Below are 12,112 nucleotides of genomic sequence, written 5' to 3'. Positions count from 1 at the left end.
TGCAATGCACCTGTTGCTGTTAGTGACCCTCAATTGCAAACCCTGGCCTGTGTGGTTTTAGTCTACCTCTCCTAGAAAACAGCTTCAAAGAACTTAAAGTCTCAAAAAGATGAGTTCATGTTGCTAAAAATGTTTATTCTGGAGGTATCTCCTCTGAATTTAGCCCCCTGGCGCTCCAGGCAAATAGCTCTGGGCCTGCTTTATAATGCAGCAACAGACTAAACCATCTTATTCCTCAGGCTGCATGTAAATGAATTGTTTATACTGTTTATTTTCCATTATTAACCATACTACAAGGTGTTCAGTCTATGAAGGAACATAATGGTATATTCTGTATTGCTTTTCTAAGTACATATTCAATAAGAATAAAAGAGATCCAGACAATTTGTATGAGAAAAGAAAGGTTTTATTAATGCATGCAGACTGAAAAACGCCTCAAAACATTTTAAGAAATACAGATCAAAAGGCATATATGCATACACAACCTTACAATATAATTTGTGTTTATATCAGGATTTGTCATTCACAGTAAACATGTTGACTCATCTAGCAGTCATCAACTTAAACACTCCCATCCCATTCAACATTGTGCTGGTATACACGATTTCTTAGAAATGGGCTAATAAAGATAGCTATCCTCTCAAGGTGACACATTATACCGTCAACCCTTGATGTGTCTTTGGAAACTAGGATGATGTAGATTATAATTAATCAGACTTTTAGATGTAACTACACTAGGCTTGCTTGGTCCATTAACCTACTTGAAGGATCTTAGCTACATGGGCCTTTTTGTAGTTACTGTGCTACTACTGGGTTGAAGGAATCAGATGTGTTGTAAACATAATGCTACTGAAAGCTAATATTGATAATAACATGGACCATGGAAATAGACAGCCTCTTACACAGGCAGGGGTTGGACAAAATAACATGTACACCTTACAATGTACTGCATTGCCATCACACCCTGCAGCATTAAGAGTTTCCAATTATAATACCAAGTGTAATAAGCTTTGTAATACATGCAGGGATTATATTGATTCTTATGTCAATCCCCTGTATATGAGGTAATGGCTGAGGTATGACTACTGCATTCTAAATATAATATGAGCAGAGTCTGATACCTGTTATTCACATATGTGCTAGGAGAGCTAAAATATTCTCGGTCACATTGGTTAAACCTACTGAATCTCATGTTGCAAACTCAAAAAAAGGCAATAAGGTCTATGGGTTGTGCTCAGTGTGTTCCAGATTCACAGCTGATACCTGCTGCAGGAGAACAGAGGGAAACCTGTGGGATCCCATCAAAACAACACAGTACAGAGAAGTGCACATAGAGAGCATCTGTAGTTCTTCAGCGGTCCAAACCACAGACAGGAGGCGAGGGGGGGGGAGCGGGTGAGGAAGTGGAAGTAAGGGAGGAGGATGCTGCAGCGAGCTGTTGGCTGTCAGTACTGTGTGTTCAGAGCAGGGGGGGGGGTTTAAAGAGATGCGTGGCTGCATTCACCCAAGCACGGGAAGCCCAGACTCGCAAGCACCCGCAGAGAAGCCTTTAGTGAGGATCTGGGAGGGGGGAGGATGAGGTGGAGGAAGAACACTGGAGCACCATGAGCCCTGGTGATGGAGGCCTGGGTGGGAGTCAGCTTTTTAACACCGTGACATTTTAAATATGCATTCTCATTTCCAACTCATCCAATATGACTTGAAGCTCTATGTACTTGTCTAGTTTAACACGTGGATTTCTGCTTGGTACATGCTTTTTAATTCGTTTTTAGACTGAATTATGCAACGCAACTCCTTGTTTAGGTGGCAACAAAAGTATTGGATTTAGCCAACGAAAACATTGTGGTTCTCTCAAAATAATTATGTTTATACCTGGAAAAAAGGTTAGTGTATTACGTAATTTTTCGTAGTCAAGTACATAATATACTAATATAAGTCAATAATGATTGTTAGGGCTGTCCTTGTCTGAAGACATTTGTTTTCAATTGCTAATCTGTTGGTTGATTCAATTGACATATCTGGACAAATTGACTAAGGAAATCTTCGTAAACCGTGACCTAAACCATCAATTATTTTAATTAAAAAGTGGACAGCCTTCTTCCTCCCCTCCCATTGACTCTAAGCGGACTTTTCCCGCTCCTGTATGTTGCTTAACAGTCTAAATATGACTCAGATTGGTCTGAATTGGAGTCAGTAGAAAGCCTGGTGCATCTGAAGGCTGCCTACACTCTCTGGAATGCTCTCCCTGCGGGGATCCAAAACATCCCCACACTTGACGCCTTCAAAAGGGCCCTCAAGTCCCATCTGTCTGCCAAGGACTTGGGTATTATGAAAGGCGCTATGGAAATCCAAGTTATTATTATTATTACACCTGAGCACAGACAAAGCATTGTTATTGGATGAGTGGGCAGTGAGACCGGGTCAGTTATTCCTGACTAGAATCTAGTGATAAAATCGGAAAACCTTGAAGTCAAAGCTGTTTTACCAGTACACCTTTCCTGGATTCTGGCCAGTATATATATATTATTGCGATCAACTATAGTCCTCCAATATCAGGAAGGTGAGGCTAAGGAACTTCTTTTGACCTCCTTCCACTACCAACTCACCCATTAATCAACTCATCTATTCTTCCCTCTCCTTTGTATGTTAGGCAGACAAAAGTCTACGCCCTCTTGACTCCATCTTGTAGCTGTCAGAGTAACTGCCGGACAACTCATTCAACATACTGAATTACTTTTCGGGATCGTGACACATACAGAGCACATATCCAGCTGATCCAAGAATTAGAGGGATAAAGCTGCCGTACCAGAAAAGTCCTATAGGAACCCTGAGATTGAGAATCTACAGGTCAGACTGGCCTCATACCTAGGCCTATCTTATAGGATGTTTCTGATTAGGCACACAGGCTGTGAGGGACCCAAAGGTGAGAGAAACTGAGGATGTATCACTTTAGGTGAGTGGGAGCTATTGGGAGTTAAAGTTCCCTTCCACAGCTGTGAGAAGCAAACCCAGCATTTCAAGCAAAGCGACTCGTCCAACAGTGAAGTCTCTCTGTGTGTCATGTAACTGAGTCCGGCGGGGGGGGGGGGGGGGGCCACCACACACACACACACTCTGTCCAAGGGCACGCCCAGGCCTCTATGGTAAGAAAGGAGGGTGGGAGGGTTGGGTCAGGTGGGTGGTTCTGGGAAGTTGAGTCCGAGCCAGAGCCACGAAACCCAGATCCAAGGTGGCGACGGCGGTAGCGGCGGGAAACAAAAGCGCTGTGTGTGTGAACGGCGGAGAGGAGAGGCGCATAGGGGACAGGAAGAGGGGGTGAGGAAAGGAAGGAGGGAGGGAGGGAGGGAATGGGGTCGGGGTGAGGGCGGCGAATACGGCGGTGGAGAGGATTGACTAGCGGGCAGGGGAGGGGGAAGGGTTCGTCCGCATGTGCCAAGCCTCACCAATCAATAAAACCCACATGCACACATCCATTCTCACTGTTGTAAACTCTAATCATTTATAATTGAAATGTGATCCCTCAGTGGTGTAAGTGGATTTAATCAAGTACTATACTAACCATTTTTTCATTAGATAATTGGTCTTGCATTTCAATTGTTCGCTACTGTGTAATTCTACTCTAACCTTTAGTTACTTTGCAGATTTGGATTAATGATATAACCAGCTCTTAAATCAGACTTTAGTTACACCTGGAGTAAATTCACAAGCTACCCTGCAGTATACAAAGTCATTCAAACTAGCTGCACCTTTACAAGCTTTGAGAACACTTTAATGCATCAATAATTATAATCAAAACATATATATATATTATTCTGAAATGGACCAATCTGCAGAATTAGTGCTTTTACTTTTGATACTTTAAGTACATTTGAATGCCAACACTTTTTCTACTTTTACATGAGTAACATTTGCAATGCAGGATTTTTACCTGTAACCGAGTATACCTACACTTCTGCTTTTACTTAAGTACAAGATCTGAGTACTTCTCCCACCTCTGCATGCCCTTTATTTAATAGTGAATTTACTTTTGCTGTAACAATGTGCATTTCCTCTCTGTGGGACAAATAAAGGAAGTACAATTTCTGAACACACACACTTTCACACTTCCCTTTATTCACTAGCTGGACAAAGGGCCATGGTGCTAGGCATGACTTCTGAAAGGAGTCCTAGCCTCACCCCGCCACCCCCCACCGATGACCCTGCCATTGCAGCAGAGGAGGATGAGTTACGGATTGGGAGGAAGGGGGAAGTGGTGATGGCGGAGGAGAGGAGGGTGAGGAAGTGTTTGGTCAAGGCACAGTCAAAGGAAGGGGCGGCAGGTGGGGGTAGAGGGGAGGTCAGTGCTTTAGAATTTTGGTTTCGTTTTTTTTTTGTTGGTCATTTACCTTGGTGGTGAGGAGAGAGCGAACAAGTTCCCACTGCGGTGGCCTCGCACTAAAAGTCGTCCCCATGGCTCACGCCGCCACGCTCACACAGGTTTGCACGCTGGCCGCTCCACGTGGGCCGGTGACCTAATTCAGTTGAGATAGTTAGTTCAAAGCTGGACTTTCGCGGCGCTTTTAAAATTTCTTTTTTGTTGTTGTTGTAGTTGTTGCGGCAGAGTTACAGATTATCACACATGCAGGTCTGAGAGTAGAGTGGACACAAGAGACACACGGAGGGGAGAATTTGGTGCAGCAAGGAAGACACCAGACCAGACGCAAACACCCATCAACCCCAGAATCTGCTCCACAGATCAAAATGCACCCAGGCCATTCTATCTGTGTGCCTCTCCCCAGCGCTCAACCGTGTGCTGAATTGATGAAAAATCAATTTAAAGCCAGAATTAAATTGGTCAAAGCAAACCCCTTTTCGTTTAAAATGTAGTTTGCACCCATTTTGAGAGGCTGGAGAGAGAAAGGAGCACCAACCCGCACTTACCCTGACCAAAGAAAGCAAAGCTGGGCCAGCATCTACACCTGAGTCCCCCTGGGGTCCCCAGTCAAATGGGTCTGGTGGTCATTTTACACAAGAAAAAACAGATAGTGGAGAAAAACAACATAAACAAGAAGGGGAAATGTCCAAACCCTTTGCTTTCTTTTACCACAGTAGTCAGCCAAACATTCTTTATTATAATAATGATTATAGTATACATATTCTCAATAAAAAGCATGCCGATTTTTTATCTGTCGTCTTTTACTATAAAAAAAAAGGCAAAATTAAAATACTTCTCTAAAAAAAATACGGTCTCAAACATGGCAAACAAGACATTTCGCAAACCACATAATTCTACAAAGGATGCAACTGGTATGTGTTTGTATATACAACACGGAAAGATTACACTGTGAGATGCAAAAAGTCACTTAACCACTAAAAACCACAGGGGTAGAGGGGAGGGGGGGGGGGGGACAGCGAGGCAGTAAGGTGATTCAGAGGGGATGTCTGTGTGTGCATCAGACGGCGGCAAATAGTAGTCGCAAAAAAGTGATTGTCTTAAGTGACTGTAGATCCAAAATGGGTGGGGTTCGCCCCTCGGGACAAGCTTGAGAATGCATAAAAAGGTATTTGCAAGTCAAGCTGTTGTTCCTGAGGCAGCAAACCCCACCTACCAGATCCAATAACCGGTTTAAAACAGGCACTACCATTTTTTTGCAATGACAATCTGCAGCAGGTCTGTTTTTTTTGGAAAAAAGTAGGACAGTGGGGGCAACTGGAAGACACTTCCCCCATCTCTCACGTCATTGGTGCTATCACTGTTGTTCCTGCTTAAAACCAGTGGCTGATAATGAACCTGTGAGGCTCAGATTGTGGCTTTTTAAAAACCCTTATGATATGAAAGAAATGATATACAGGAGTCCTAAAGCTTGTAGCCTTGTGAGCTCCATTTACCCCCCCCCCCCCCATGAAATGATTAAAAAGCACTTAAAAAATAAGAGATCCCTCCATTTAATGCACTCAAAGCTTATAGGCACATAAGTGAGCTTGTCACATATCATGATTCCTATCAGAAGAGATCCTTTGTAAACAGCTCATTCAGAAGTCAGGTGTTTTTTCCATTTACATGTTGACTTAAAAACATGGAAAACTACACAAAAACATACACTATGTATTTAAAAAAAAAAGGCCTCTGGACACGTAGGAGGACTCAAAACTGAATATCTACAAAAGTCCCGCCCTCCCTTATCTGCTGACCCTGTGCCTTTATCGTGGAGCAGGAAGTAAAAATGCTGACTGAGTGAAATGTGTGGAATATAATAGACTGCACTGAAATTCATTGTGAGAGGTAGGCAGCTGTAGTTAGAGAGAGAGGCGAGGCAGTGTCTTCCAGTGTGGTAGTTAGAGCACAGGTGGGGAAAAAGGGGTCGAGGAGAGATCCAAACATACAGTACGTATTATGTGTGCTTTACTTTGTTTTTACTGCAAGGCGCAGTCTAAGCTGCTGCGTTTGTGCGCTGCAAGGTCAGGAGCCCGCACCAATCTCTCTTTCACACCACATCCACATCACATTCAAGACAAACACCCCTTCCCCGCATAACACGTCAACCTTGGTTCTCTTGGACACAATGCAATGCAACCAGAACACAATATGTGTTTCATCTACATTACAATTTATAAACTCTCCAACATAAGGCAAAAAAGGTTTCAAATTAGCTGCCCTGACTGATCATCTAGGCCTCAGGAGGATGGCTGATAAAAATGTATTTTATCGTAGATTTGGCTATAGAAAAATCATAAGTGGGTTGCGGAAATAAAGGCATATGAAACGACCGACTGGGTCAGTCTAATACTGGCACAAGTGTGAGACTGGCACGATAAAAAAGTAAAACGGAGACGCACAAAGAATGCCCGTACCAAAGAGGAGAGCCTCTCTTTCATGGCTGCACTGTGTGTATGCAAACAGGACCAAGGTTAGTCCCTCGTAAAGCAGGTTAATAAACCCAGGAGCCCCCAGTTTCAAAGCCCACCCCACACACTTAATCTCCCAGACTCACACAAACACACTCACACACATACAGCTGCTGTAAGGTGGTCAAGTTTGGGGAGCAGGAAGAGGGTTCGGGGCAAAGAGGGAGGGGTGGGGGCAGAGAGTTGTGTGCGACTATCGGAAGGGGGGCTCAGGCGTGTGAAGGGAGAGTTCGGGGCGGCGGAGGATGGCCTCCTTGCGCGTGGGCGGCGGCAACGGCGGCTCATACACCCTTGGCGCAGCCATGGCGGCTGCCATTGCCGAAGCTGAGGGGACCACTGGCCTGAGGGACTCCAGTGCAGCCACCGACTGGGCCGACATCGCCGTGACGCCAGGTATCCCCGACATCCCCGACATCCCCTGGATCCCCTGCATCCCCTGCATGCCCTGCATCGCCTGCATCGCCTGCATGCCCTGCATCCCCTGCATGCTTTGGAGGGCGGCCATGGCGCCCGGCGGAGGGTAGGCGTACTGGAACTGAGGATACTGCTGCAACTGCTGGTAGTACTCGGCATAGTACCTACAAGAGGGGAGGAGGGGGATACAGAGGGACGGTGGGGAGAGCAGGGTTTAGGTGGGAAGAGGGACAGGATGAACAACACAGTGGAAGCAACAAGAGTGACAAAGCGGAAATAGCGGAAAAAGAAGACGGGAAATCCAGCATTAACCAAACTATAGAAATGAGCCTGCAAGACCATGAAAGCACAACTAATGCAAGTGGACTCCTAGAGGTTGAACAGTATAGTAATAGTGTAACATCTCAGCTCTCTGGGAATGCTTTAGAAAGGTGATGTCCTACCTGGCCATGGGGTCCTCTGCAGCCTCGGCTGCCTCTTCTGCCGCTCGGCCAGCGGGCGTGGGGAGGAGGGGTCGCCGCGGCTTGGCTCTCTGGTAAATGAACGGCTTCATCACGGGGTCTGGTAGCAGAGACCTCCGTAGCGGACTGCGATCCCGCTCTCCCTTTGCTGCTGCAGCGGCCGCGGCGGCTGCCACCTGCTGCTGGTCGGCCATCACCTGCTGGCCCTGGGCGAAGTAGTGTGCCTGCCTGGCTGCCTCAAAGATGGCTGTTGGGTCCTGTAGGGCGCTGATGTGAGCGTAGGCTTGCCCAGCGCCACCATAAATCGCTGGAGATACAGTGTAGCCGGGGTTGACCCCGCCCGCTGAGGACATATCTAATCCATGAGCAGCAGTCAGATAGACGTGGGAGTTGGCCATGCTGGGGGTGTAAACTTGAGGTGAGTAACCGGCGGCGGCAGCAGCAACAGCCGCAGGACTCGCTGTCATCTGGCCGTAGATGTTGGGATTCATGGAGCTGTACATTTGGGTGGCGCCTGATTGTAGAGCTGCCTGACTGGCCACCTGCCCATAAAGCTGACTGGCGACATTGGCACCATACACCTGGCTGGCGAGGGCCCCGTACACAGCTGGGTTCACTGGGTTTCCATCGGTGCGTGTGCCAGTGGTGATCCCAGTGAGAGCAGCGTATGTGGGGTCAAAGGTGGAGGTGTTGTAGACTGAATTGTGGACGCTCTGCTGGACCTGCAGAGGCAGGCCGGCGGCGGCAGCAGCGGCGGCAGCCAGGACAGCCGCCTGACTCTGGTACTGCTCCAGAGAGGGCTTCCCCACGGGACACTCTCCAGCATAGTGGCCCTGCTTCCCACAGTTCACACAGGGGATCTTTCCTGTCGGGGCCTGCTTGCTGGGCTGGACCTTGGACAGCTCCACGGACAGCGGACGGCCCTTAAACGAGGTGCCGTGCAGGGCCTCGATGGCCTGGAGCGCGTCTTCCTTGTTTTCCATGTGGACAAAGGCATAGCCTGCGGAAGAGGAATGCCTGGCTGTCATTGAGCGCAGGGACAACAGTTAGGATCGAAGTGGCATTGCCACGGGCACTTACTTATTACTTCTACGAAGAAATGTGAATTACGCCAACCGGAAACCACCTTATCCATCTCTAAAACAGGGATGCAGGAGTTTTTGCACACTTTGACATGGTCAGACTTACAGCAGGACTCTAAATCTCTCTCTTTTTGACATTATTTTATATTGTGTATTCTTGTGATGTGTGTCTTTTCTACTGTAGATATTTATATATTTGCTGCTCATGTTTATTTTCTTATGTTTATACTTCATTCCAGCTTTTAAATATTGTAATGCCTGAACACAATGCGCTGTAACAAAATAATTTTACAATTTTTTATTAATTGAGCATTTATCTATCTTTCCATCTCATTAACTTTATAAATAAATATATACACTATATAATCTCTTATCTGCCCTGTGTTATTTCCTCCAATTTGTCTTACACCTAACCCAACTTGAGAGATGCTACTGGCAGTACTTTAAAACTAATGAAATGTTACAAGGGTCTTCGCTCACCTTTAACTTTATCACACTCCAAAACTTTTCCAAATGTCTGGAACAGCTGCTGGAGATCCTCCGTGGTGCACATCCCGCTCAGATTACCCACAAACACCTTGGTGGAGTGTAACGGCCGTCCTCTCGACTCCTCCACAACCAAATTGCGTCCGCGAAACTCCCGGCCATTGAGCTCCCGGATGGCTCTGTCGGCGGAGCCCTCGCCCTGCAGGTGGACGAAGGCGAACTGTCGCAGTACGCTGCAGCTGACCACCTGGCCGTACGGTTCAAAGATGGCCGACAGCTCCTCCTGGGTGGTGTCCAACGCCAGGTTGCCCACGAAGAGCTTCACTGTGTTGCTCTTGTCCATGGCGCTGCAGAGGAACAAAGAGAGAGGACTGTGGTTAGAGATAACAGATAGGATTACTTAACACCAGGGGTGGAAGAAGTACTCAGAAGTAGAAGTACCAGAGTGTAGGAATACTCTGTTACGAGTAAAAATCCAGTATTCAAAATCCTAATTCAGTAAAAGTACAAAAGTATCGGCATCATAATATACTTAAGTACCAAAATTACTCGTTGTGTCTATAACAGCTGGTAAAGGTGTTTGTATCTACTTTATATACTGCTGCTGGATATCTACACCTATAATTATATGTAAAGTATATTAAATAATTGACGTTCTATTGAGCTAATGTCAATCTGTAAACTAACCATATTCTGTAAAAAGTACAATATTGGCTTCTAAATTGTAGTGGAATAGAAGGATTAAGTAGCTTAAAATGGAAATGTAAAGTACCTAAACAAAATTGACCTGAGTAAATGTACTTCGTTACTTCCCCCCTCTGCCTAACACTATACATTGAGCAAGAACAAAGCCGCTCGGTCTGAGGAGGAGATGGAAGTACAGGGGTGCAATTATCTAAATACAAGAGGGGGGGTTCGGCTGCACACAGGGAAATAGCTGATCCAGCTTTTTAGTTTTTTTTCAGGGCTCATTATTCAGAGATAAAGCTGAAGGTGCAAAGATTAAGCTCTAACTATTGCAGCAATTTAGTTGGAGGATAAGGAAGCTCTGTGCATGAATGAACAGCCAGATTTCAAAAATATTGCAAATTAAAAACCACACAGGCCTCTCATTTGCGTGGGAGCCGGCCATAAAGTCAAACTAGGTAAATACAGAAGAGGAAGCAAGGGATACAAATTGTCTGTAGATAAAAGGTTGATCATTTCCATAGTTATCGTTGAGCAAAGGCAGCTTAAAAGAGGATCTCATTGCAGATTGAGAAAGGTGTAATTACCAGAACTGCTATGATAAACAAGAGACACCCAGGGAAAAGGAGCATTTTACAGTAATACCCTTAATTAACATGGCATTTATAGTGATGATCTTTGGGGGTTTGTGGAACAGAAAGGACCCTCTCACTGCTTCTAAAATGTCAAACTAAGGAGTGTTTCTACAGGTTGGACAACACCTTCTTTACCTCCTCCAGAACAACCTTTATGGGAGGCTGTGAATCAAAGGGCAAAGAGGAACATGACACCAGAGAATGACATTTCTATTTTTTGGTGTAGCCTCCAGTCAGCTGCTGGGTGAACTACACCTACTGTACAGCTGCTGCTTAAGGAACATGTAAAGCAAGTTTTCTATACTGTAATGTTACATATGGCTGCTGCGTTAACACTGGGTTCATGGGAGGAATAACAAGGGGGGAAGCTGCTTTTCTGATGACGCAGCACGACGCTGAGTCAACACATTCTCACATTAGGGTCTTTTAAAAAGCGAGAAAAACAAAAAAGATTGCGAAAAACGGCACGTTAAGTTGGTTAAACACAGCCTAAAATGTATTGTCCATGTGGATAACGTGAATGGCGAAACAGGATGCGTAATGGCTATCCAGAGAAACACACCATAAAGGCAAAAACAAGCATTAACACACACACATTTACTCTGAAAATACGCAACAATGTTAAACACATAACACCTGATACAACTGGCTCTCAATAAGCAAGCACATTTTTTTCCGCACAGGAATGGACACAGTGCAACACCGAGACATTCCGTGCAACAACACGCACTACAATAGTCGTCTTATCTTTTCACATACCCGGCACAAACACCCGCGCATAAAGACAAATCGGGTTTATTAATATTGTGCTCCCATGCGGATCAGATAGAGAGAGTAAATACTGCAAGAAAATAGGAGATTAAATAAAAGGATCTACCATCTTACCTAGGCGGTGCTGTGTTTCAAAATGGTAGCGCCTGCTTCCGTTTGCATGTCGGGCATTCTGCTGGAGAGGAGGGGGAGGGCTGCTGCTGCACCAGAGGATGCTCAATACCAGTAATAACACACAGTACAAAAAGTACACACAGACACAGCAGACACAGTCTGGAGCAAGAGGTGGAAGAAGTACTCAGATCTTAGTAAAGGACCACCACACACTATGCAATAACCCTGCCTGTTAATATAAAACGATGTGCAATAGACCTTCAATATACCTTTCTCTCAATTTATTTACAACCTTTTTTATTTTATATGGTCACTTTTTCTTTTTTTTGACAAGGATTTATGTTTTTTTTTTAAATTATTATTAATAATGTGTGCATATGTAAGTCTATTCTCTTTTCTTTATCTGCAGTTCACTTCTGCTGTTGTAATAATGCACTTTTCTCCTTTTCAGGAAAAGTATAAGAAGTAGAACTACTTGCCCATTTCAGAATATATATTATATGTATATTGAAATATGAAGTCCCTCAAAGTTGTAATTAGGTACTTGAGTAATGTCCTAAGTTACTTTACACCACTG

The 12,112-nt window shown here is 45.1% G+C and overlaps 1 protein-coding gene across 5 annotated transcripts; it reads right to left on the bottom strand.

Annotated features, from left to right (window-relative positions):
• Nucleotides 1-384: 384 nt before the first annotated feature.
• On the bottom strand, nucleotides 385-11,689 carry rbm14b (RNA binding motif protein 14b). Of its 5 annotated transcripts, none has more exons than XR_013806501.1 (5): nucleotides 11,536-11,689; nucleotides 9,323-9,675; nucleotides 7,743-8,781; nucleotides 4,386-7,463; nucleotides 385-3,138 (listed from the first exon to the last, which is right to left on the bottom strand). XR_013806501.1 is itself a non-coding variant. In XM_079671900.1 (4 exons), the coding sequence occupies exons 2-4, from the start codon at nucleotides 9,669-9,671 to the stop codon at nucleotides 7,079-7,081; spliced, it is 1,773 nt and encodes a 590-aa protein (XP_079528026.1). In that variant the 5' UTR covers nucleotides 9,672-9,675; nucleotides 11,536-11,689; the 3' UTR covers nucleotides 385-7,078. The 5 variants fall into 5 exon arrangements, 2 of the variants coding, with proteins under 2 accessions (XP_079528026.1, XP_079528027.1); XR_013806502.1 differs by having other exon boundaries at nucleotides 385-1,625; XR_013806503.1 differs by having other exon boundaries at nucleotides 385-4,511; nucleotides 4,921-7,463.
• Nucleotides 11,690-12,112: the final 423 nt, after the last annotated feature.

Source organism: Notothenia rossii (genome assembly GCF_949606895.1).
Source record: "Notothenia rossii genome assembly, chromosome: 3".
Classification (NCBI taxonomy): domain Eukaryota; kingdom Metazoa; phylum Chordata; class Actinopteri; order Perciformes; family Nototheniidae; genus Notothenia; species Notothenia rossii.
Note: the sequence above shows the minus strand (reverse complement) of the source record. Positions and strands in the feature narration are given on the sequence as shown.